This window comes from Mustela nivalis (genome assembly GCF_964662115.1).
Source record: "Mustela nivalis genome assembly, chromosome: 17".
Taxonomy (NCBI): Eukaryota; Metazoa; Chordata; class Mammalia; order Carnivora; family Mustelidae; genus Mustela; species Mustela nivalis.
Genome location: NC_139036.1, coordinates 45,642,766 through 45,665,297, shown reverse-complemented (window position 1 = coordinate 45,665,297; position 22,532 = coordinate 45,642,766). Strand labels below are relative to the sequence as shown.

The following is a 22,532-nucleotide window of genomic DNA, read 5'->3' as shown; positions in this document are numbered from 1 at the left end:
TCATTCTTCACAAAGCCTTTTCTATCTGCCACGGGTCTTACTTGTCCCCGGGGCTGCGGTGGCTGTCTGTGTTTCCAGATGAGAAACAGAGGTCCACAGTGCTGAAGGGGTACATACATGTCTCTGGAAAGATGCCTGCCCTATTCCAAGGAGAACTTTCACCCCGTAACTTCCCAGCGGTTCCATGTTACTCTGATTCTAGAATTTCAGCCCACATGGGAGGAGAGTGACAGGGTCCCCTTCAACTAACACCCTCACACAATCACTATGCCCCCCTCCCTTGAGGTCACCCTCCACCACACACATACGGATTTAGAGTCCAAAGAGCCCTGGCATCCAGGCCTGGTTTCACTGTGTTGCCGGAGGCAGGTTACTTGACCTCTCTGGGCCTTATTTCCTCACGTGGAAACAGTCCTCCCTCCCAGGTTCCCCCGATGCACTGTTTGTAGGAGTCCTTTACGAGTAGCACAGCGTGACCCGCAAGGACAAGCACTTTGTTTTGTTCACGGTGCTCAAATTCCCTGACTACCTCCATGGACCGTCCTGTGTTTCAGGTCTACAAAGGGCACTCCACAGGTTTTTATTTAGTCACAGGTCAGAGGCAAGGCAGTGGTCTCCCCTGGGATTTGAGGTTCAAGAGGATAAGAAGCATGTGAGGGGCTGGGGTACGGAGTGGGCATTGTAATGAGCCCCCCCTTCTGTTTGTTGGGACGTACGTGGGTGCTGATGACCAGCACAGCCTCGTCTGCCTGACCGGGGTCCCAAGGCAGGGAGCCTCACGGGAGGTGGCTCTCCACCTGACCACCCTGCTCCCTGCTCTTTCTTCCAGGGTCTCCTCCCTGACGCCCCCTCCTAGGCCCCCCGGTGATGGTATCTCAGCTCCAGTTCATTTCCACACAGTCCGCAAACATTTCTACAGAACTTCAGAAACAAGACAGGAAGATGTAGACGCTGTCTTAGCCACTTCCCAGCGGGGAACTGAGATGGGGAGAGAGCTAGGGGCTGGTCCCATGGCCAGCAGGTCTCTGTGTTGGAACAGCACACAGCCTTGGTGCACAGCCCTCTGGGACCAGGGCGAGGAAAACAAGGCACCCACCTTGGGTCCAAATTTTCAAGGGGTGCCAAAAAGACACATAATATTTTAATGCAACATTTTTTAAAACTCTAAATTAATGCAAAATAATTCCACGATGAACAAAATATCAAAAACTTCTTAAGAAAGACAGGCTCTTTAACAGTGCTGGGCCTACTCCTACCCTGCCCCTCCCCATCAGTGCCACCCACCTTCCCCAGTGGCTGCCCCTTCCACTCCCATCTCACCACAGAGGCAGGCTCTACTCCCTTCTCTCCCACCTTCCATTCCAAGATGGAATCAAGGGCTCCCCACTCTGGTCAGAATCCATCCCACACCCCACCTCCTGCAGGAAACACCCCTGGACCCAAATGATTCACCCACACGTCCCCTCAGCACATGCCTGAGTCCTTCGTGGGCTTTGTTCTATTCCCTTGCTAGCACACTCCTGTCACACGTCGTAGGAGTCTTTCTGCTCTGACTAGGCCAAACTGCAGTCTGAGAAACATATCCCCAGCCCTGTGCCCCCGCTTTCTGCCCAGCACTCGGGACACTCAGCTAACTCGTTCCTGGGACTTGCAAGTGATTAGAACAAACCCATTCATCTCTCTGGCCCCAAGGAACTTCCAACACTTTATTAATCAGTAATTAAGCTTCACAGTCCCCAGAGAGGTGGAGAACTATCTTTACCCTCATTTTCCAAATGGAAATGCAGGAGAGAGAGGAGGAAGCCGCTAGACTAGCCAGCAGCTCTTGCTAGTTAAGCAGTGTGTCCTTGCTAGCAAACCTGCATTGCTCAGCTCACCACAGGGCTCTGTGCTGGGCCCAGAAAGGGACCACTCTGCTGGGATGGCCAGAGACCCCTTCTAGAAGGGGGTTAGGAATCCCTGCCCCAGCTTGTTCCCCCACCACGGCCTCTGCCACCTCCCAACACACAGACAAACACAGAATGGAAGCGGGGCTCCCAGAGTCAATGGTCACAGGCCAACGAAGGAACCTGGAAATGCTCTATTTGAAAATATCAGCCCCCAACCCCCGACATTCCACCATTCTCCTTGTAATCCTGAAACCCGGCTTTGTGCTTTGCGTCTTGGTCTTTCAAATCCCCCTTGAATACACACGCGTCCTATCCACACTGAATTACTTATCAATGTCCAGCCGCCAGATGGGGCAGGTGTCCTCTCACCTTTGCCTTTGCGGTTCTTTACCACCCCCCCCCCCGCGCCCCCTCCTGGCCTACCACCTCACCCAGTCAGCCCTGCAGTCCTCGAGAGCCAGTTCCGGAGGCCACCCCACCCCTGGCCCCCGCACCTTGGCAGCACTTTTCCCCAACACTCCAGAGCAAAAGCAACACGGTCATGGCGTCAATGGACCCAGGCTCCCGTGCACGTGGCCACAGACCCAGGAGCTCACGATGCTCACAGACCATGAACCCGTCTCAGTACAAAGCACTCCCTCCCCTCAGTTCTGATTCCTGGCAAAGACACAGACCAGAAGATCTTCGCTTCCTGCCTTAATGTCCTAGGGTTTGCAGAAGAGCAGAGGAAATCCAGATTCATCATGAAACCGGATTAAACGCCATGCAAAGGGCAAACGGCAAGCCTGACCTTGGCCGGCTGCCTGTAACCTTGACCTTGACATCACACATGTGATGGGTTCACAAAGTCATTCTCTACCAACAGGGTTTGCACTGTGCCAAGGAAAATGCTTCTTCAAATTCCTGAACCAACCTCTCCTCTCAGGAAAGCTCAGTTCTATATAGAATCAGTATCTGTACCATGTCTTGCTCTGTGGAAGGACTTGCAAAGGCTTCTGGCTTATTCTTGAATCACACTTTCAGGAAAAGCCTGGAATGTTCCTGTATACTTCCTCTCTGCCGAACACTTTCCAGGTTATTGTTTGTTTCCTTCTAAGGCTGAGAGTTCTTGATCTGGGTCCACAAACACACAAGAGCCTGTAAGGAAAGCAGCGTGTGGTGCGTAATGACAACCATTTTCCCCCGGGGAGGGCGCAGAGCTTTCTCCACAGCTCAGGGAGCTCTTGCACCCAAAGTAGATGGCCAGAGCTTACGGTGGATGGGGTCACATCAGAGGCCTGGGCCTCCATCATATCGGACATGTCATCCTCTCCCAAAGCAAACCTAAGCCGGTTTGGACCTAGGAACCGCCACCTCCTTGGGCCGCTCCGCTGGCTCCTCCCCGCGGTCATTAACTCCAGCGGCTGGCTCTCCTTTCAGAGCCATTTCTGACAAACCAAGTTTCCAGGACTATGTGAGGTTTACCATTCCCCTCCAGCTGGTAGAGAAGACAAAAATGGCCCTAGAAAGCGGAAGCTGGCAAAGCTGACGCCTCACTTGTGTGTGCCAGCCCGTGGCCCCAGGGCCCCAAACAAAGCCGGTGCCTCAGTGACAAATCTCTCCGCTCACCAGAGCCAAACCTTGAGCGCAAAATCTGAGAAGGCCAAGGGTGTGCTGCTGCTGGATTCCAGCATCACAGAAAATGACTGTTCGGGGACCCAGTGGGTCCCTGACAGGGACTGCTGTGTGGAAAGCAGATGCGGCAGGTCTCATGCTCCCTATTTTAGAGGGGTTTTAGTGGAGGTGCCCAAGGTCACAGAGCTGTTTTTAGCAGCTGGGTGGGGACTAGGAGCCAGAGAGCAGACTTTCAAGCTGATGGAGGCTGGAAGAAGGGGGGTGGCCCAGATCAGGGCAGGCTGGGAAAGAAAGGGTGGACAGAGGGGAGGGAAGGGTGCAGGGGCTCTCAGAGAGGGAGAGTGGGGGTCAGAGTCTGACAGCTGATGCCCCCCCCCACCCCGCCCAGCCCCCTGCAGGCCAGCACGATGGCTGGAATTGAAGCTGCCATCCCGATTCCCAGTGTGACTCTGGCATAAAGGTTAATCACCCCCAGAAAATGCTTATTAGAGGCCATAAATAACTACGCTGAAGCTCAGTCCGCTCCTTAAGGCACAAAAGTGCAATTTCCTTTGATGGGATGATTGGGTAATTAACCTTTTAGGGAGGGTCCTTTAAGGGCTATGGGGAGGGAGGAGAAGGATGGCCTGGAGGCACCGGGGGCTGCCTCCACCCCTCCGAAAGTTCAGGATGAGCAAGGAGAAGAGCCTGCCTTCCTTCCCCTGGCATGACTACCTCTGGTGCCGGGCTTGGGAGAAACCCCCCCCCCCCCCCCCCGCCTCCTCCTCCCAGGCCCCAGGAAAATCTCTCTTGGAGGGGGCAGGGTGGAGGGGGAGTGGGCAAGACACAGCCACAGCCGCATTCAGCAGCGTAAACCCTCAGCAAGATCCCTCCAGCTACTGCTGGGTTCTGTCTTCTCCTGCCACTGATTTGTGACTTTGGGTGAGTCGCCTGGGCCCTCTGGGCGATGAGATCTCTCCTACCTGCACCGCGGGGACATGAGCCACCTGGGGAAAAGACAGAGAGAGATGACTTCTGAAATTCAAAGTTTTTCGCAGGTGTCCATGGGGTCCCTACCACAACCTGATCACTCTGGGCCTCCGAATCTAACTTGGTTTTCGAGAGAGTTGAACTAGGGGAGGGTTCCCACAGTGTCATCTATGGGCCTCGCTAGGATCATGTCTTTATCCATTTGTTCCACGGACGCCTGGGCTGTTTCCATGTCTCGACTCTTGTAAATGACGCTGCCGTGAACATGAGGGTGCACATATCCCTTCGAGATGGTGATTTCATTGCCTTTAGACATATACCCAGAAAGGGCAATGACTAGCTCATGTAAAATTGCTATGTTTAATTATTTGCTGTTTCCAAAGTAGCGGCACCAATGTGCATTCCCACCAGAAGGGATTCCCTTTTCTCCACAACCTCACCAGTGCTTGTTATCTCTTGCCTTTGGGGTTTTGTCCTTGTTGTTGTTGTTCTCGTCGTTATTTTTAAGCCCAGTACAGGTCTTGAACTCACAACCCTGAGATCAAGACTTGAGCTAAGCTCAAGAGCTGAATGCTTCACTGACTGAGCCACCTGGGTGCCCCTTTCCTATTTTTTTTTTTTTTTTTTTTTGTCAGAGAGAGTGAGCACAGGCAGACAGAGTGGCAGGCAGAGGCAGAGGGAGAAGCAGGCTTCCTGCTGAGCAAGAAGCCCAACTCGGGACTCGATCCCAGGACGCCGGGACCATGACCTGAGCCGAAAGCAGCCGCCCAACCAACCAGCTGAGCCACTCAGGCATCCCTCCTATCTTTTTAATACTCACCATTCTAACAGGAGATATTTCTCTGCCGTTTTGATTTGCTTTTCCCTGATGATGAGTGAGCACCTTTTTCATGTACCTGTTGGCCATCTTCTTTGGAAAAATGTCTATTCAGGTCCTTTCTCCATTTTTAATTGGATTATTTGGGGGGGGAGGGTTTTGCTATTGAGTTGCATGTGTTCCTTATATAGTTTAAATATTAACCCCTTATCGGATATATAGTTTGCAAGGTGTAGCCTGTTCTGAGCAAAGGCAAGAGAAGAAAATCTAACTATGAAAAAGAGGAGGGGTCGTAAGTCAGGATTTCTCTAAAAGCTGACGCCCCTGTTGCATTTAAAAACTAGGATCTGGGGGCTCCTGGGTGGCTCCGTCCGTTGAGCATCCAGCTCCTGATTTTGGCTCAGGTCACCATCTCAGGGTCGTGAGATCGAGCCTCATGTTAGGCTCTGGGCTCAGCAGGGAGTCCGCTGGAGATTCTCTCTCTCTGCCCCTCCCCCCACTTACAAGTGCATTCCCCCCATAAATAAGTAAATATATTTTTAAAATCCTAGGATCTGGTTTATAGAAATGAGACATATGCCCAACCAAACGCTTCAGAAATCTGTCTGTGCCTACAGGGCACCTACGGAGTGATGGCGCGGGGGAGAGGCAGGGCCCCCATGCAGTGGTGACACACGGAGGTGCCAAGCAGATAGGTCACCAGAGGCGAGGGCTACTGGCTGTGCCCCTGCAGAACGGAGACCCTCCACGGTGTGTTTCCTGATCCACATGGAGGTGCTCTGAAGACTAGTCAGGGTAAAGTAGACTTGGAACAAAAGACAGCAAAGCCTCGTGCCCTTTCTCGGCTCTCTTGACTGCCCAGGACCTTTGTGCCCTGGGCGGCCTCCCTTCCCCATCCTGCCCAGGCCAGATCCTCCCCCGAAAGCCTCTTTCTAAGACAACCACAGCCTGTTCCCATCTCAAGGCAAAGAGCCCGTGCTTTTCCCCCAAAGTGGGTGAGCAGTGAAGGATTATTCTAGGCAGATGAGAAATAATTTATTGTTACATTTAATTAACTTAAATTGCTGTTGTGCAGAGAGGAAAAACTGGAAAGGAAAGTCTCCTGCCTACAGATCAGGGAGGAGGGGGGTATTCACTGGGGTGTTCCTCCTTGCTTCCGCCCCTTCTCCGAGGCCCCAGGCAGCTTGTCACTCCTCTGCTCCCCTAATGAGGCCCCTCAGCACAGCCAAAGTGCAGTGGGTGCCTGCCTGACCCAGGCCGGGGCAGTGAGGACCTGGGTTCACGCAGACCCCCCTCCAAGGATCCCAGACCTACCGTCCCTTGAGCTCTAAGCTCCCTGAGAGCGGGCTCTATGTTTGGCTGCCTTTGGGCCCTCAGTGGGGCCTGGTGCAGAGTACGTCGCACTACACCTGAATGCATAAGTGATCAATTGAACGAATAAACAGGTAGGTTTCTACTCTCTGCCACCTTTGACCACGGAGTCCCCTTGCAATTCCCACGGGGACAATTCTGACTCCCCCGAGTCCCTGGGTTTTTCTGCATCTCTTTGCTTCCATCCGCTTCGTTCCTAGCTCCTTAGAGGGGTGTGCTGGAGGAAAAAGTATTAGAGGGGTTGGAAGTGTGGGGCTGAGATCCTGTTCTGACCCTGGCAAACTTGCTTCACAGGCAAGTCACTCCTTCACCCTCTTTTCTGCCTCAGTTTCCTCCTCTGTAAAATGAGGAGTGTGTTCCCTACACTCCTTTCCGGGTCTGGATATGCTCCGCCTCCAAGATGCACAGGAGAGTAGAAACCAGACCTCTAACTCTGGGGCCCGGGAAATCTGCATTGGGAACATTTATCTGCCCCTTCCTACCAGTGCGACCTCAGGCGACTTAACTTCTCTGAGCCTCAGTTTCCCCATCTGTAAATGGGGCTAATAGGGATGAAAGTTACACTCTAAAGCTCTTGAAGACCGTCTACAACTCAGTGCATTTAAAACAGCACGGGCACGTATGCGATGAGCCCTGGGTTTTCTAGACAACTGAGGAATCCCTGAACTCTACCTCTGAAACTAATAATACACCATGTGTTAATGAATTGAATTTAAATAAAATTAAATTGTAACAAAATAAAAAATAAAGATAAAACAGCATGGGGCTGAACACAGGGTAAGCAGGTGACAAGTGGCAATGAGAACTCTTATTCTACTCCGGGGGCAAGTGGCTTCCTTCCCGACTTGGCCCTTCTCTCCGGAAGCACCTCCTGACGGGTCCCCTGCCCACCCAGGACATGCGCACCCACTTGCCACCACTGCTCTGTCCTCAGGAGCCACCAGCCACCTGCAGACGTGGAGGGTGTCTCTCCATGGAGGTACAGGGAACGGCGGAGGGGGGTGGGCAGTCCCGGGAGCCCTGCTGACCTCCCTGCGGGGTCTGCTCTCCATTTCTGCTTCTCACGCATTCATTCTCTCCCCCTCTTCATAGGGATCCCCCTCAGGCTCACTCATCAGTATTTTCTCAGAGCTCACCCCTTCTCAGCCCCCCTGCCTCCCGCCCACCCACCTTCCTCTCTCCCTCCCCTGGTCTTAACTCCTCCCCTTTTCCTCCCTCCCTGCCTGCCTTTCTCTAAATTCCAGCTTTTGCTGAAGGCTTGTACCAGTGCCAGACCCTGGTTTTTCTTATTTAATCCTGCTCAACCCCAAGAAGTTGGAGCCTTTACTCTCATCCCACTGCACAGAGGACAAACTGCTGCACACAGGGAGGGTAACCTGCTCAAGGTCGCTTACCATGGTAACTGGAGGACCTGGCACGGGAGCAGGGTTCCAGCGTGGGGACTGTACCCCTGGGTGGGTGGCCTGTTTCCCTGCCTGTCCCGCCTTCCTTCCTACTCCCCGCCCCTCAGCATGGACCATCCCAATGAGGAGATACAGGTTTCCTTTGTCACTTGATGTCTAGCTCTGGGCTACAGTGGGGATCCCCAGGAGCTGGCCGTGGGAGCTGGGCGGGGTGGGGTGGGTAGACACCCATCAGACACTGTCAGGCGACATCAGGAAGGGTCTTCTCCTTGGAGAGGAGTGGGGCCAGGCCGAGACCCTGATCCAGCCCCTTGCTCTTGGGAGCTGTGACAGCCCCTGGGAAACCATCCCCTAGGGCGTGGGAGAGGCATCTGCTACTCTAGGTGACAGAGCTGAGGTGTTGGAGACACTGTGCGAAGACACCAGCTAAGCAGCTGGGTTCTCGGCTTAGCCGCTCTCTGACAAGTGTTAAGGGAGGAGGATTTCAGGAAAGGGATGTCCTTTAAGAAGCCGCATCTTAAAAGGGGTGTGGAGAGGGCCAGGAGGGCAGAGTGCAATCGTCTGACTGGGTGGAGATCAGGTTCAATTAGAAAACTGCTGAAGGTTTTGATGCTGGTTTTTTTCCAGAGAACAATTGCCTTCCAAGGCTGTGAGGTGTTGGTTTCAAGGACTTCTGGGCCACCGAGCCCCACTGAGGAGGGTGCTTTAGGGTGGAGATCAGGAATAACCATACAATCGTCCATAAGACAGGCAATGGCCCTGGTTTTTTGCCTGCAAAAGAAGTGAATTCAGCGAAATCAGAAGTTTCCAGAGAGTTCTTGGCATCTGGAAGATAGAAAATTCTGTTTCTCAGGCTTCCTCCCAGAGACTGAGGTCCAGCAGGCCTGAGGGGAAACGCTAGTTTTTAATGGTTTCCCGCGGTACTGAGGGTACCTGAATGAACCCAGTGGTTCTCAACTGGGGGTAGCTTTGTCCCCCATGAAACACGTCACGTCGCTGCACCTGGAGGAGTGCTACTGGCATTTAGTGGCTAGAGACCTAGAGGCTCCTGTGCACAGGACAGCCCCCGCCGTGAAGAAGGACCGGGCCTCAAGTGTCAGTCGTGCCGAGACGAGGAAACCCTGCGCTAGAGCGGTTTGTGGCTTCCTCCCAGATCTGAAGACACGCACCTGCCGGCCCATCATGGAAGCTGGGAGGGGGGACAGCAGGTGGGGGACCTTGGAAAGAATGGGGGAACAAGGGAGACAGGTCTGTAGGACACATAGAGGGCAAGTCACTCCCTCCAGCACATGCCCTGTGTGACCTCAGACCAGTCACTTACCTACCTCCTAGCCTCCAGCTGAGAGCAGGGGAACTGAGGAATGTGTGGGAGAGAGGCAGGGATGAAGCAGGAGAGGCAGGGAGGAAGCAAGAAGGTGCCTGCCTGTGGGTGCAGCCGATGCAGGGAAACGAGCAGCACGGGAAAGGCACGCATGGCCCCCTCTTCCTCAAAGCCAGCAGGCTGGGCTCATCCACCCGAGGCTCCCGGGAAGCCTGTGTCTAGGGCCAGCACCTTGGAGGCGGGAGGCAGAGCATGGAGAAGCCGGGCTCCCTTATCTCGGGCAAGCCTGAAGCCACGGGCTAGAACCCACAGGGGCTGATTTCCATGAGTTGTGTGGTGAGACCCCCGCAGAGGAAAGGTTTCCCTTGTCTCACCAGAGCATGGCGACCACAGAAGGTCATGAGTCTCCCCACCCCCCCCTCCACCGCAGTGACAAGGTGCAGGTTGATGGGTGAGAACCAGGAGGGGAGGGGGCCCACCCAGAATTGCCAGGGGTAAGGGCTCCGAGGAAACCAAACGTTTCCGCTCTCCTGTCTATAAGCTCTTCCTGCGACAGGTCCCCAACCTCCGTGGCCAGAAAGAGCCGCTGTGTCGCTGGGTCCTGATGGCAGGAGGCACATGCATGGCCGGCAGCCAGGCTCCCATGAAAAGTGAACCAGGGATTCTGGGCCATCAATCCTGGCTCCAAAGGAGGGTTTTAGACCACCGGGTACTCAAAGGGTAATCAGGATGTCTGCTGCGCTGCAAACCATTTGTCACCGAGAGTAAGCATTTGGAGACGCCGAAGTGAACTGTCCTCGCTCAGACAACCCCCTCACCCCCTGTGTTGTCAATAGAGGCATCTCACTGAACAGGGTTAGACCAACTCAGATGTCGTCCACCTCTCCAGGGTGGGCGTGTGGTACAGGCTGCAAAACCGTCACACACCGTGGGACCAGGTGCCCGTCTGCCTCGTTCTGGAAAACTCCATGCTGTCCCTCCCCATAGCCGGTGTGAGAAGCCCTGCCTTAGCTGGAGGAGAGCAGACTGCGGCTGACTTATCAGGGAGGCCCCCTGGAGGAGGCTCCATGGTTGGGGCCAGCGTTCAGGGCAGCAGAGGGGAGGGGTGGGGCCCCCCAGTAAAAGCAGCAGGTCTCACTCAGTGAGTTTTATTGGGGGCGGGCTCCTCCCCACACAGCATGTCCTCCTTTATTTTCCACCAAGGTCCAGAGGAGGACCAAGCCTGGCGGGGTTGCGTGACTTGCTTAAGGTTACCCAGCCGGGACATGGCAGAACTGGCTCGGACCCCAGGCACCTGCCCCCTCAGCGTTAGGGAGAGCGCTTCTTCCTGGGGGGGGGGTGTGTTGGGAGGGGTGCTCGACTTCTCAGGGTCGCACATGTGCCCTGCCACGGTGCACGGACCCTGTATTTCACAGCCTGGCGGCAGTATTAACAACAAAACTATTAGGGCCCCACAAAATGGAGAGAAAAACACCAGAGGCGGCCCCACCCCTTCCCATAAGGAACTGGGGGTTTCGTTGTGGATTGAAAGACAGAATCTCCCCTAGGGAGCCAAGAACTGGCCCACTCCTTTCTTCTGGTGTCCTCTGCCCTCCTCGGTCTTGCCTGGCTACTCATGCTTCATTCCCAGCAAAACCAGGGCAGTCTTGCAGAGGGAACCCCAGGCTGCCACCACGCCTCCTCCCCGGCCCCTGCTTGGGGACCACAGTGCCCTGCTCTCCGAACACCCCAGGTTCTGAGAAGGATCTTGCTCCTCTGTCAGCCCAGCTCCAAATATCCCTTCAACAACATCTCCCACCAACCTTGCCCAGAACCCCTTCAGAAGCCAAATGCTGCCCTTGTTTTCACACGTAGACAAATGTCCTGGCCCTATGGGGATGGGGGTGGGACACGGGCAGGGCTGGAATTGTTCAATGTTACTAAGTGGTGCCGACATCATAGCCCTCGATCCACCATTGACTCATAAATCCGCTCGCAGAGGCAGAGGAACTATCTGTGTAGCTTGTCATTTCTGTGTCTCCTGTCACCATAGCACCTCTGCCCGCACTGCAAACGTGCAGCAGGGAGCAGGAACCAGGAGACACCCTCCCCTGAGTTCCGCATCTGGGGGCTGGGTGCGGGTGTGAGCACTGGACTGGGTGCTGGGGGCCTTTGTATGTGTGTGTGTATTTAACGGACTCCTCCCGGCGCCTTGGTGGAGCTCAGAGTCTACGGTGGGAGCAAGGGCTCAGGGGAAGAGAGTGACTAGGGGTCCGTGTGGGGTCTGGTTAGCAAATGTTTTGAACATCCCGTGGGGAGGACACACCAAAGAACCAGAGGGTCCCCTGTTGTTTGAGAACCCACCCTGAGCTAGAGCAAGCACAGGAACAACCACTGGAGGGCTTCCTGGAAGAGGCTCATCTGGACAAGAGAAGCTGTCTGGAGAAAAAGGCGGGAGGAAAGAAGAAGGGGGGCGGGGGGGTTAGACCAAACCCAGGACACAGGCCTCCCTCCAAGGGGCCAGGCTCTCGGCCTCCCAGCCAGGCCTATGTGGCCCAGGGAGTGACCATGGAGATAGCCCCTGGGTGCCCAGCAGCTCCTCTGGGCATCTGTCTTCCAGCCCTGGCCTCAGGCAGGGGGATGCCACACACCAGCCTCCCCGGTTCAGCTGTGCTTGGGGAAGACAGGGTGGTGACCATCTGAGGGGGAGCGGGTGGGGTCATGCTGTTACAAAAGCCAGTGGTTCAAGGATTGTGTGTGTGTGTGTGTGTGTGTGTGTGTGTGTGTGTGTGTAAGAGACAGACTGCATGCTGGGGGTCACTTAGGACCACAAAGGCAGCAGGCTCTGTTCCCTCTGAACTTGGGGAGGGGAACTCAGTCCCGGGGAGGGGGGCAGCAGGAGGCTGGGAGTGTGGGGAGAGCTCCTATCGGGGTGCCCATCTGTGGCCTTCACAGCCTTAGCCCAGCCCTGCTCTCCTAGAAGAAATCAAGAGGGAAAAGGCTGTCTCTGGCCTCAGAAGCAGGGGCACGTGTTCTCTTGGGTGCTGGGGGTACACAGAAGGACAAAACAAACCGACCAAAAAGGACACTTGGGTCTTTTCTCTTACTATACCTCTTTCTGTCTTTCCCTCTCTCTCTCTCCCTTACTCCCTCCTCTGTCCACCAGGTCTCTCCCTCTCTCATGCCAACTTTAGCCAGGGGTACCCACCTCTGCATCGACTTTAGTTTCTGTCTCTCTGTCTGCCTCGTCGCCGTTGGTCTGCATGCCCACATCTTGTATCATAATAAAATCGTCCACCCTGAGCAGGCTGCTTCTGTTAGTGGGATTGTGGGGGGCGAGGGGTGCCTGGAGCCCAGAGGATGGTGCTTACCCAGCCCAGGGCTTTCCCTCAACCCTCCCCCAGGGGAGTCCCCCACCCCCACCCCGGTCTCTTCCCCCAGCCTGCAGAGGCTAGTCTCGTGTCCTGGGCCTCCTTCCTTCTCCCTACCCAGCTCTGACCCCACGTACCAGGGCTTGCACTTCTGGAAACCATGAGCCCTTTCCACACTCTGCCAAGGAGGCTGGGGAAGCATGGATCCCCGGGGTGGAGTCCCCGCCGCTGGTTAAATGAAATGTCACAGCCCGCTCTCTCCCTAGCCCATCACTCCCGCTAGGCTTGCTTCTCAGCTCTTGGGCTCCAGGTACCTGCCAGGCACACAGAGCAGTGCATGCTCCCAAAGGCCCCCCTGTGCCTCACCATAGCCCAACTGCCTGTTAAAACTCCAAATTGTTGTGTGACAGCCTAGAACAAAGCAATGGAAGCAGCTGGACCAGTCTGGCCAGTTTCTGTCCTGGACTCTGACCTAGGCGCTCGGCTCACGGCCAGACTGGCTGGAGGTTGGATAAAGATGGGCAGGTAGAGGGGGGCAGGTGCCTACCCCAAGAACCCCTCCTTAAGGCACCTCACTGGGGCTGCCCCCCACCAAGGGCCCAATAGGGCTGGGGTGGGGTCATAAAATTACCTGTGTTTATAGGGCAGGCAGAGTCCTCCTAAGTATTTTCATTTGTCCCTGAAACAGTTTCACGGCCACTGTGTAGACAGTTGGCCAAAGAAAGTGTTTGGCAAGAGCCTTTGAATCGGCAGTTCTGTGTACACGGGACCTGTCTCCCAGAAATGCATCTCGATGTGGCCATTTCACAGAGAAGGAAGTTTATGACCACGCTCCCCAAGGCTTCCTCCCTCCTCCCCACCAACCAGTCTCCTCCATTTTGCCAAAGCAGACAGGGCTTACCCCGCAAAGGAATGGTGAAGACTCTGTTGCTTAAAGCACCCCAGCTAGTTGTTTTCTGGGTGCCTGGATGGCTCAGTGGGTTAAAGCCTCTGCCTTCGGCTCAGGTCATGATCTCAGGGTCCGGAATGGAGCCCCACATTGGGCTCTCTGCTCAGCAGGGAGCCTGCTTCCTCCTCTCTCTGCCTGCCTCTCTGCCTACCTGTGATCTCTGTTTGTCAAATAAATCAATAAAAAAAATCTTTAAAAAAAAAAGCAATCCAGCTAGTTGTTTTCAAAATAATTGTTTGCATCAGTGAGTTAATCATTTTGTATTATCCTTCCTACATGTCTCACTTTTATTATCAATTGTTTTCACATGATAGATGTTCAGAGGGTCAATTGCAGGCACTTCTGTCCTTTGACCTTGGCACTCAGCTGACAGCAGGTGATGCCATCCCTTCTCCCCAGGGACTGTGACAAGGACTCCCCAAGCAGAAGGAGATTCTCCATTGCCAAGAACTCCTTCCTCCACCTCCCATTCCCTTACCCCATCTTTTGAGGGTCTGCCTTGGATTGATAAAATTTGTTAAGATTTATTAAGTGATTACTCTAGCTAATTATTTATTAAGCCAGACACTGTGCCATTGTGCTTAATTTCACACCTGACATCTCATGAAATCATGATTAATCCCATAAAGTAGGTACTATTTACTCCCTTTTTACAGATGAAGAAACTGAGGTTCAGAGTGATAACCTGACTTGCCTAGAGGCCACACCTGCTTCACCCGATGTTCCCACATGTACAAAAAGACGCTGACCTCCACATCAGGGAGAGTGAGGGCTGGCTGGCCAAGAGCAAGTCTGAAGACAAGCACTGGGAAAGGAACTCAGAGAATCTTAGTAAACAGGGATTATTGGTAATCAACAAATTCGTTCTTTGAATGTGGAACTGCAGCTAAAATTGAGATTTGGTCTTAGCTCCAAAATGGGCTCAGTCTTCCTTCTGTTGATTCTGGGCTTGGTTAGGGGAGAGTCAGAGCTGGGGGAGATCACCACCCCATCCCTCTCTGCACAGAGGAGGAAACAAGAAAGGCCCACGTTACCTGCTACCAACTAGCTCTCCTCCAGACACAGCACCGGGGCTAGAGCTTCACCAGACAAGGCTTTACCCTTAAAAGATCCTCTAAATCATTGGAGTGCTGCACTGGCTGTTTGTTGCTTGCTGTCTTCCTCCCTTCCTATCTTCCTTCCTTTTTAAAATAGTGGGCTTAAGGACAGTTCTAATCTGCATCAGAGCATTAGAGGTGGCTTTTCTTTTCTTTTTTTTTTCCCCTTTTTCTGTGTTTTTTTTTTTTTTTCTTACAGAGAGAGGGGAGGGGCAGAGGAAGAGAAAGAGAGACAATCCCAAGTAGGCTCCTACACCCAGCGCAGAGCCCGTGGGGTCCCATCTCATGACCCTCAGACCATGACCTGAGCTGAAATCAAAGAGTCGGAGGCTTAACCGACTGAGTCACCCAGGCGCCGTGAGATGGCTTTTCTGCTAGGGTGGCTTTGACATGACATCTGCATCTTGTGGGAACAGCAGTCACTCTACTCTGATGGTACAATAGTAAACCGGAAGAAGCTGCGGTAACGCCATCCGAACGACGAACATTCGTGAAATGACCACGGCGTGCAGTGGACTCTTAAGTCCAGGGCTGTGAAAAGTGAAAGATGCAAAAATGCTATATACTGAGCCTCCAAGAGCTTTTTCTGGTTGGTTCTCCTGCCTAATCCCATTTTGTCCGAGAGCAGTCACCTTGCAACTTTCTCTGAAAACAAACTCTGTGGCAGGTGCTGTTTTGGGTTCTTTCCATGGATGAACACTCTTGTCCTTACCTGGGCCTTGTGAGTTGGGCACTGTCTTCATTTCATAACCGGAGATGCTTGGGGCACCTGGGGGACTCTGTTGTTAAGCCTCTGCCTTAGACTTGGGTCATAATCCCAGGGTCCTGGGACTGAGCCACGCATTCAGGCTCCCTGCTCAGCCAGAAGCCTGCTTCTTCCTCTTCCACCCACCCTGCTTGAGTTCCCTCTCTCGCTGTCTCTCTCTCTATATATCAAATAAATAAATAAAATCTATTTTTAAAAAAAAGCTGCACCAATAAATAAATAAATAAATAACTGGAAATCCTCAAGCTCAGACAGGGTATTGAATCCAAGTGTCAAGGAAACCAAGGTCCCACAGCTGGGGAGGAACAGCACTGGAAAGTAGATCTGCTGCAGCCCAGTCTTCCCATGGAAGTTCATGGCCCTAAGGAGTGTTTAGAAACACATTTTTCACAGAGATGTGAAAGGTACCCAGGAATGGGAATGTCATTCAATACACTTGTTTATAAAGAAACAGCTCAGAGAGGGAAGGTGACCTGCCTTAAGTCACACAGCTGATTAAAGGCACAGCTGAGACCCAAGTCAGGTTTGCCAAATCCCAGGCTGATGGCCTTTCCACCCAAGTAACTGTAGAAATGATCAGCCCTGTGCCTAATGCCTTCTTTCCAGGCCACACCATGGCCCGGGTTCAGGCCTGTGGGCTCAGCACAGCATAGGTGCTTGGGGTGCAGCCAAGGGGCACCGGGGACCCTCCAAACTCCTTCATCTGTGCTACTGAACCCTGCTGACTGCTGATGCTCTTTGAGGAGCCAATGTCAGAGAGGGTGAGAAATGGATTTTCCACTTGAGCTGATCTTCACAGGCTCTGGGTCAGTGTCCTGCTTTTCCACGGGTCCGTCCCCTTCTTGAGAACTGGACTGATGCCCTCCTTAGAGACTCATATAGAATCCGGAAGGCCTCGACTGGTTTTCGGCTGTGCTCTTCTGTACCTGGTCTGTGGTGGCCCATGAGCACCTCCCCCCACTCTGGACTCACTTTTTTGCCCTCCTGCCAATGCTCCTGTCAAAAAGTGGCTCCACCGTATCTGTCAAAAAAGAATTTGGAAATGGTCCAAATGTGCGCCAGTGCAGGATCCAAAGTATATTCACTCGCAGGAAGTAGCAGCTGTTGACAAGCTCCCTTTGGAGGTTCGGGAATAACCCGGGACAGATTCGGGCTGTGATGCAGTATGACGGTGTGCCCAATGGCCACGAGGGTACCCAAACCTGCACTTGAGAAAGGGCTGAAGGGATTATCTCAAAAATGATGGCAGTGGCTGTGTTAGGAGGGTGAGGGGGTAATAATTGTCCCCTCTGGTTTCTAGACTCTGTGATCCTACTAGATTGCCATTATGATGAGAGCAAGAGCAAGAAAACCAGCGCCAGCTTCAGAACCCAATCTCCTTTGCTATCCCACCAGCCTTTGCCTTCTCCGTCCTCACACCTGCAGCCCACCTGGACCCCACCTTTGGGTCTCCCTGAGAGACCCAGCTGCAGCTGGTGGGTGGGTGACCCAGAGGTGTTCAAGCATCCTCTCTCCTGGGGGCAAAGATGGTATTTCACCTGTCACTTACTCACATCTACACTCCGCACCCCCGCCAACCCTGCCAGCCCCAGTCCCCTGTAACCAGTGCAGTCTTCTTCAAACACTGGCTGACTTGTTGAGGACTGAGCTGGATGTTGGATTAACTCCCCTGGACTCAAACAGACTGAACTACCAGGGATCTCATCCAGCAAAGGCCTAGGATGAGACTTAAGTGGCTGTGAATATTCGCGGATCAAAGCTAATAAGCAAGACCTTAGAACAACAGCACCTAGGTTTGAATTCTGGTTCCACTCACTGGTTGTGTGACCTGGAACAAGTTACTTAGCCTCTCTGTGCCTCAGTAATAATCCCTACTTCCTAGGGCTGTTAGGAAACCGAAGTGACTTAATATTTGCAAAGCAGGTAAAACAACACCTAGCACCTTGTACATGCTACATAAATAGGAAAAAAAAAGTAATTATTTAATTGAAACCAGCATGAACTGTCCATTCATTCCCTGCCTCTCACTCATTCTGTGTTTATTAAACACCTAATGAGTTCATTAGGCCAGACATAAAGGGCACACACCTCACCATCTAGTAGGAGAAATACACATGTCACCATCTAGAAGGAAAAACACACACATAACGACAGAAAAAAAAATCGTTTTTTCATGTAGAAAAATATGGCAATTCTAAGCAGAGAATTGCCCAGGATTCTAAGAAAGGCCAGAGAAAGAACATTTACGTATTACCACGTAAACTTAAAAAAAAAAAAAAGAAGAAGAAGAAGAAGAACAAAACAAACCCAAAACCTACAGTTCGATTCCTTGAATCCATTTAAAAGATCCAATTCAGTCTAACTAATGAGTGAATTCAGATCAAGGTTGGGTACACACTAGCCTTTCAGAAAATATTCTCATTCAATCCCATCTATTCAACCTCCCTCCCTCCTCCATCTCCTGGTCACCCAGAAAATAATCTCTGGGTTCACCCTTAGTCCTCAGTTAATGGGTGGGGGAGGGGATATGGGTTCAATCAGACCAACCCGCAGTCGTTTTTAAAACACCACTTATAAATATTTGGGAGGGGAGGGAGAGAGGATGGAGAAAGCTTTAGTCACTGCTGAGATCTCCACTGACCAACCGGCAGCTGTTAACATTTTTAAAAATTCGGGTGGTTTAAGTCAAACCACTGTGAGCCAGTATACGCACAGTTGGTTTAATAACCGATGGAAAAATGAAATTCGTACCCCTCCCCCAAGTCAATTCAATTCTTCTCAATGTAATCGCTTTTAAACGCCCTGAACCCAGTCAAGCTGGTGTGGTCTGTGTTTGTACCCCAGGCGGTGCACACCGACCCTGCGGAGTCCGGATGCTCTGGCCAGAGCAGGGCTCTGGGGCAGCGGTGCCCAGGCCCACCCACCTCTCATCTCCCTCTGCCTGCTGCTGACGCGCCTACACCCGGCGAGCCGAACCGCTTTGGGAAGCGCTCGGCACTGGAAGTGGCGGCTGTCACCACCCGCGGGCCGGACTGACGACACCCCCCTGGCCTTTTCACGGCGGACGCAGCCGGCGGGCACTCCCGGTCGCCCCCGAACTTCAGCGGGCAAACGCTGGACGGGCGGTCTGGGGACTTTTTCTAAACTCGGGGCGGCGGAATCGCGTCGCCAGACCGGGAGCCGGAGAAGCAGGCGCGGCCGGCCGCGCGGCGCAGCGACTCTCGAGTGCAAAGGCTCAGGCAGCTAGCGCTGGGCTCCCGCCCGCCGGCCGCCACGCAGGGCTCTGGGCGCCGCCGGATGCACCGTCTCCTCCCCGGAGATTGCGATGTTGATCAAAGGCTGCGAGACTCGGGGGACATTTGTCTCCCCGGACTCGCAGCTTTCCGAGCTGGGGAAGGGGCAGGAAGGAGCTCCCAAGAACCGGGCGGGGGCGGGCGGAGTGGGGGAGCTGGTGAGAGGGTGTGAGGCCGGTGGGGAGCCCACCTTCAGAGTCGCCTGTCCCGGGATCGGGGTCTGCATCGGGGGGGGAGGGGTTGGGGTGGGCGGTGGAACCAAGTTTTCACTCCCAAAGCCTAAAGCGATTCTCCGCGCGGAGCCGGTGGCCGGGGTGGGCGGACCCCTCCTCCGCCAACATCCCAGCAGCTTCGCCACAATGATGTCTTTTTTTCACTTGAGTCCTCCCTGCCCCCGCCACGCCGGCTCCAGAGGTCCAGGGAGAGGGACCCGTGCGCAGCCCTCCCCAGTGACCCCCATCACACCCACAGCCCACCCGCGTCCCGCGCCGGCCCGGGGCTGGGGGCGCCCGCGCTCGAGGGCTGACCCGCTCGCTCTTACCTTGACGAGCCGCAGCTGCGGACGCCGTCCCATCCTCGGGCTCGCTCGATCACCGTCCCGGACGCCTGGGTCCCTCGGACATCCCAGAGGGGCCGGCCGACGGTGGCGGGCTGGGGCGGCGACGCGGGCTGGGCGGCCGGGCTCCCGTGTCGCTGCCCGGCTCCGAGGTGCCCGGCTCTGCGCTCCCCGGTCCCGCAGCCCGGCCCGGCCCCGCGGGCTCCCGCTCTCCCGGGCCCGGGCAAGTCCGGCCGCCGTCTCCTGACTCAGCCCGGCAGACAGCCGCCTAGCGTCCCCGCCGCCTCCCCCTCGGTCCGCGCAGCTCCCCGCCTCGACTCCCCGCCCCCTCGCCGAGCGTCCCCTCCCCTCTCTCCCTCCCCTCTCCCCTCCCCTTCAGTCCCTCCTCCGCGCCGCGCCCCTCTCCGCGCTCCCCTCGCCTCCTGCGCGCCCCGCCACCAGCCTTCCGGGCTGGCTCCTCGCGCCCTAGCCTTGCTGACCCCCTTTCGCTGCGCCCGGGTTTGCGGCAGTCGGCGGGACGCACTGGCAGCGGTGGCGGCCGCCGCAGCCCGGGATGGGGGGGGGGCGGGGGCGGGAGAGGAGGCAGCCTCCTGCCTCCTGCCTCCCTCCTCCCGCCTGACTTGAGGTTGGGGCCTGGGGAGTCCAGGGAGTCTGGGGGAACTTGGGGGGGGGGTGCTCAGGTGAATCTACGAGAGCGAGGCGATTGGAGACTGAAGAATAGGGCAGCCCCGAGTGAGCAGAGGCGCCGCGGAAACCGGGTGAAGCTGGGAACTGCGTTTGGGCAGTTCCCGCCCTGCAGCCGACCAGGAGAAGGTCCGCGCCGCGCCCCCTACAGCGGGGTCCCCGCGTTGAATCCGACCCTCAGCACCTTTGGCCCCCACACGCCAGGTGCGCGCGGAGACGCGAAGCTCTGCGGGACGAATCCTCGTCCGTTCGTTCATTCATTCATTCATTCATTCCACACTAAGCGCCTGCCCGATTTGGTCCAGGCAAGGGGCTTAACCCGGGAACCCTAAGATGAAGGGGAGACGGCTGTGCCCTGCAGGACTAGCTGGCACCTGAGCACCGTGGAGGGGAAAGCAGAGCGCGCATTGCACTACGGCAGGGGAGAGCAGCTAGGCATACAGCAAGCAGGGCGTGGAGGAGGCCCAGCGCCCCCTGTCGGCCGGACCCTCGGGGGAGGGGTCAGCTTCGCTCCAGACCTGGGGTCTTCAGAAGGCTTGGCTCCCTATCTCCCTACCCCACCCCTAGCTCTGGGAAGCAGCTCACACCTCCTCCAGTCCCTTAAACTTTCCTCTGCAGCCCCTTGCATTTGGACAGAATTTTTGACTTCTTCTACTCCTTCCTTCCTCCACGGGGAAGCTGAAACCTCAGCCTGCAGCGCCAAGCAAAGTCCCTTCAGAGCCAGCCGAGGACTCCGGGGCAGAGCACGGTCCCAGAGTGGTGGGCAGCCAGCTTTGAAATCAAACTCTGATCCTAACTTCCCTGGACCCCGTGTCCCGCTGCACTCCATCCCCCTTTCCACCCACTACTCATGACATTGGGCAGGAACCAGTGCATTCATGGATCCAGCTGATTCTTCACTCAGGAAGGGAGTTACTTTAAGAGATAGTGTGATTTAACATGCACAGTTTTCTTGCGGGGAAACTAAGGTGCAGACTGGTGGCTACCTGTCCCATAGCTGTTGAGCCTCAACCTCAGGTTCCTGATTCCCAGCTCAAAGTGCCTGAAGGACTGGGCCCTGAAGGGGCTTGAGGCTCTCAAGTGGGGAGAGGCATTGTCCAGACAGCCAGCTGGTCACACGAGCTTAGCCACACAGGGTGGCACTTTCTAGATGAAGCACACGGTCCTGAGTCTTGCAAAACCCCCATTAGGTTAGTGCTGGGCATGCTGAATCCAGCACGGACTCACGCCACGCAAGCCCCAAAGACCCGGATGCCCCAGCCAGATTGCCGATGTGTTATTCTCAATAAAAGTTAAATGCAGAGTGGTCTAGCCTGGTGTATGTTCTGGAGTCAGTTAGCTGGAGTTCGAACCACGGCTCTTCTGCTTATAAGCTGTATCAACCTGAAAAATTATTTAACAGAGCTTCAATTTTCTCACCTATAGAATGGGGGTAGGAATGCTTACCTCATAGGGCTATAGGTCGGTTTAAATGAGTTAATATTTGTAAATGGCTTGGAATGGTACCTGGTACATAGCATGGGCTTAGTGAAGGTTAGCAATGATCACTATTACTGCCACCCCCCCCCCATCATCGTCATCATCATCGTTGAGTAGACCTGATGCTCTAGTGTATGGACCTCATGGTCCCTCCTTTCTAGGCGATTCTTTATGGGAACAGAATTCTTGACTGGAAGGTCATAGAGGCAGTGAACTGTGGAATCAGAGGAGAGGAAGCTGGTGGGTGCTCAGGGAGATTTGCCCCGGCCATGTTAAGTCCTTACTACTCTCCAGCCCAGCCCAACCTTAGAACTGACTCTTCAGGAACCAGACAGCTCCAGATTTCCAGATTCCGTGCTTCTGTAGGTTTCATAAACACCGTCAGATTCTGCTTTTCTGAGTCGCATTGTCCTCCCCTTGACCTGATCTTTAAATATGATAATGCCATCGATTGGGCTGTAATGAAGCCTTGCCCTTCCTGCCTTTTTCATGTGGGATTCAGACCTTCTTTTTCTAAAGGAGCATCTACAAATGCTACAGTTCCCCCCCCCCCATGTTGATCATCTGTCTTGATTTCATGGACTTGATATCTACACCCCACTTCCCTTCTGGGGTGGGAAGAGGAGAGCTTTTATAGCACTCCAATACCTACTTATTTATAGTTTTGGCCTTGACCACTTGCTTCAGGTCAGTTATGAGAATCTCTTGCTCCACATCCCTTCTGTAAAAGGGTTCCATATTCTCTTTCATTTGTGCTGAAACTGCTTCCTTCCACCTTCAAGAGCCTGGCTCTCATCCGTTGGGCCTGATGAAGATGCCATTCTGAAGGCTTTTGTGCCCTTCCCCCATCTCGGCCCCAGCTGCTCCAGCTGGACCCCTGACAGCTCCGGGTGGTCTCCTCAGGAGCCTCCCCACCCTCTTCAGGGTTGCCACCTACTCCATCCAGTTATTCCCTTCCCAGACTTTCTTCAGAC

The 22,532-nt window shown here is 54.5% G+C and overlaps 1 protein-coding gene across 3 annotated transcripts in view; it reads right to left on the bottom strand.

Annotated features, from left to right (window-relative positions):
* CRHR1 (corticotropin releasing hormone receptor 1) overlaps nt 1–19,719 on the bottom strand; it is a 47,061-nt gene extending 27,342 nt beyond the window's left edge. Inside the window, exon 1 of one of the 3 annotated variants that reach the window (XM_082706531.1) lies at nt 19,381–19,719. In XM_082706531.1, coding sequence (XP_082562657.1) covers nt 19,381–19,413 — 33 coding nt within the window. In that variant the 5' untranslated portion in view covers nt 19,414–19,719. The remainder of the gene's footprint in view (nt 1–19,380) is intronic. The other 2 variants (XM_082706530.1, XM_082706529.1) reach the window with 2 other exon arrangements.
* Nucleotides 19,720–22,532: the final 2,813 nt, after the last annotated feature.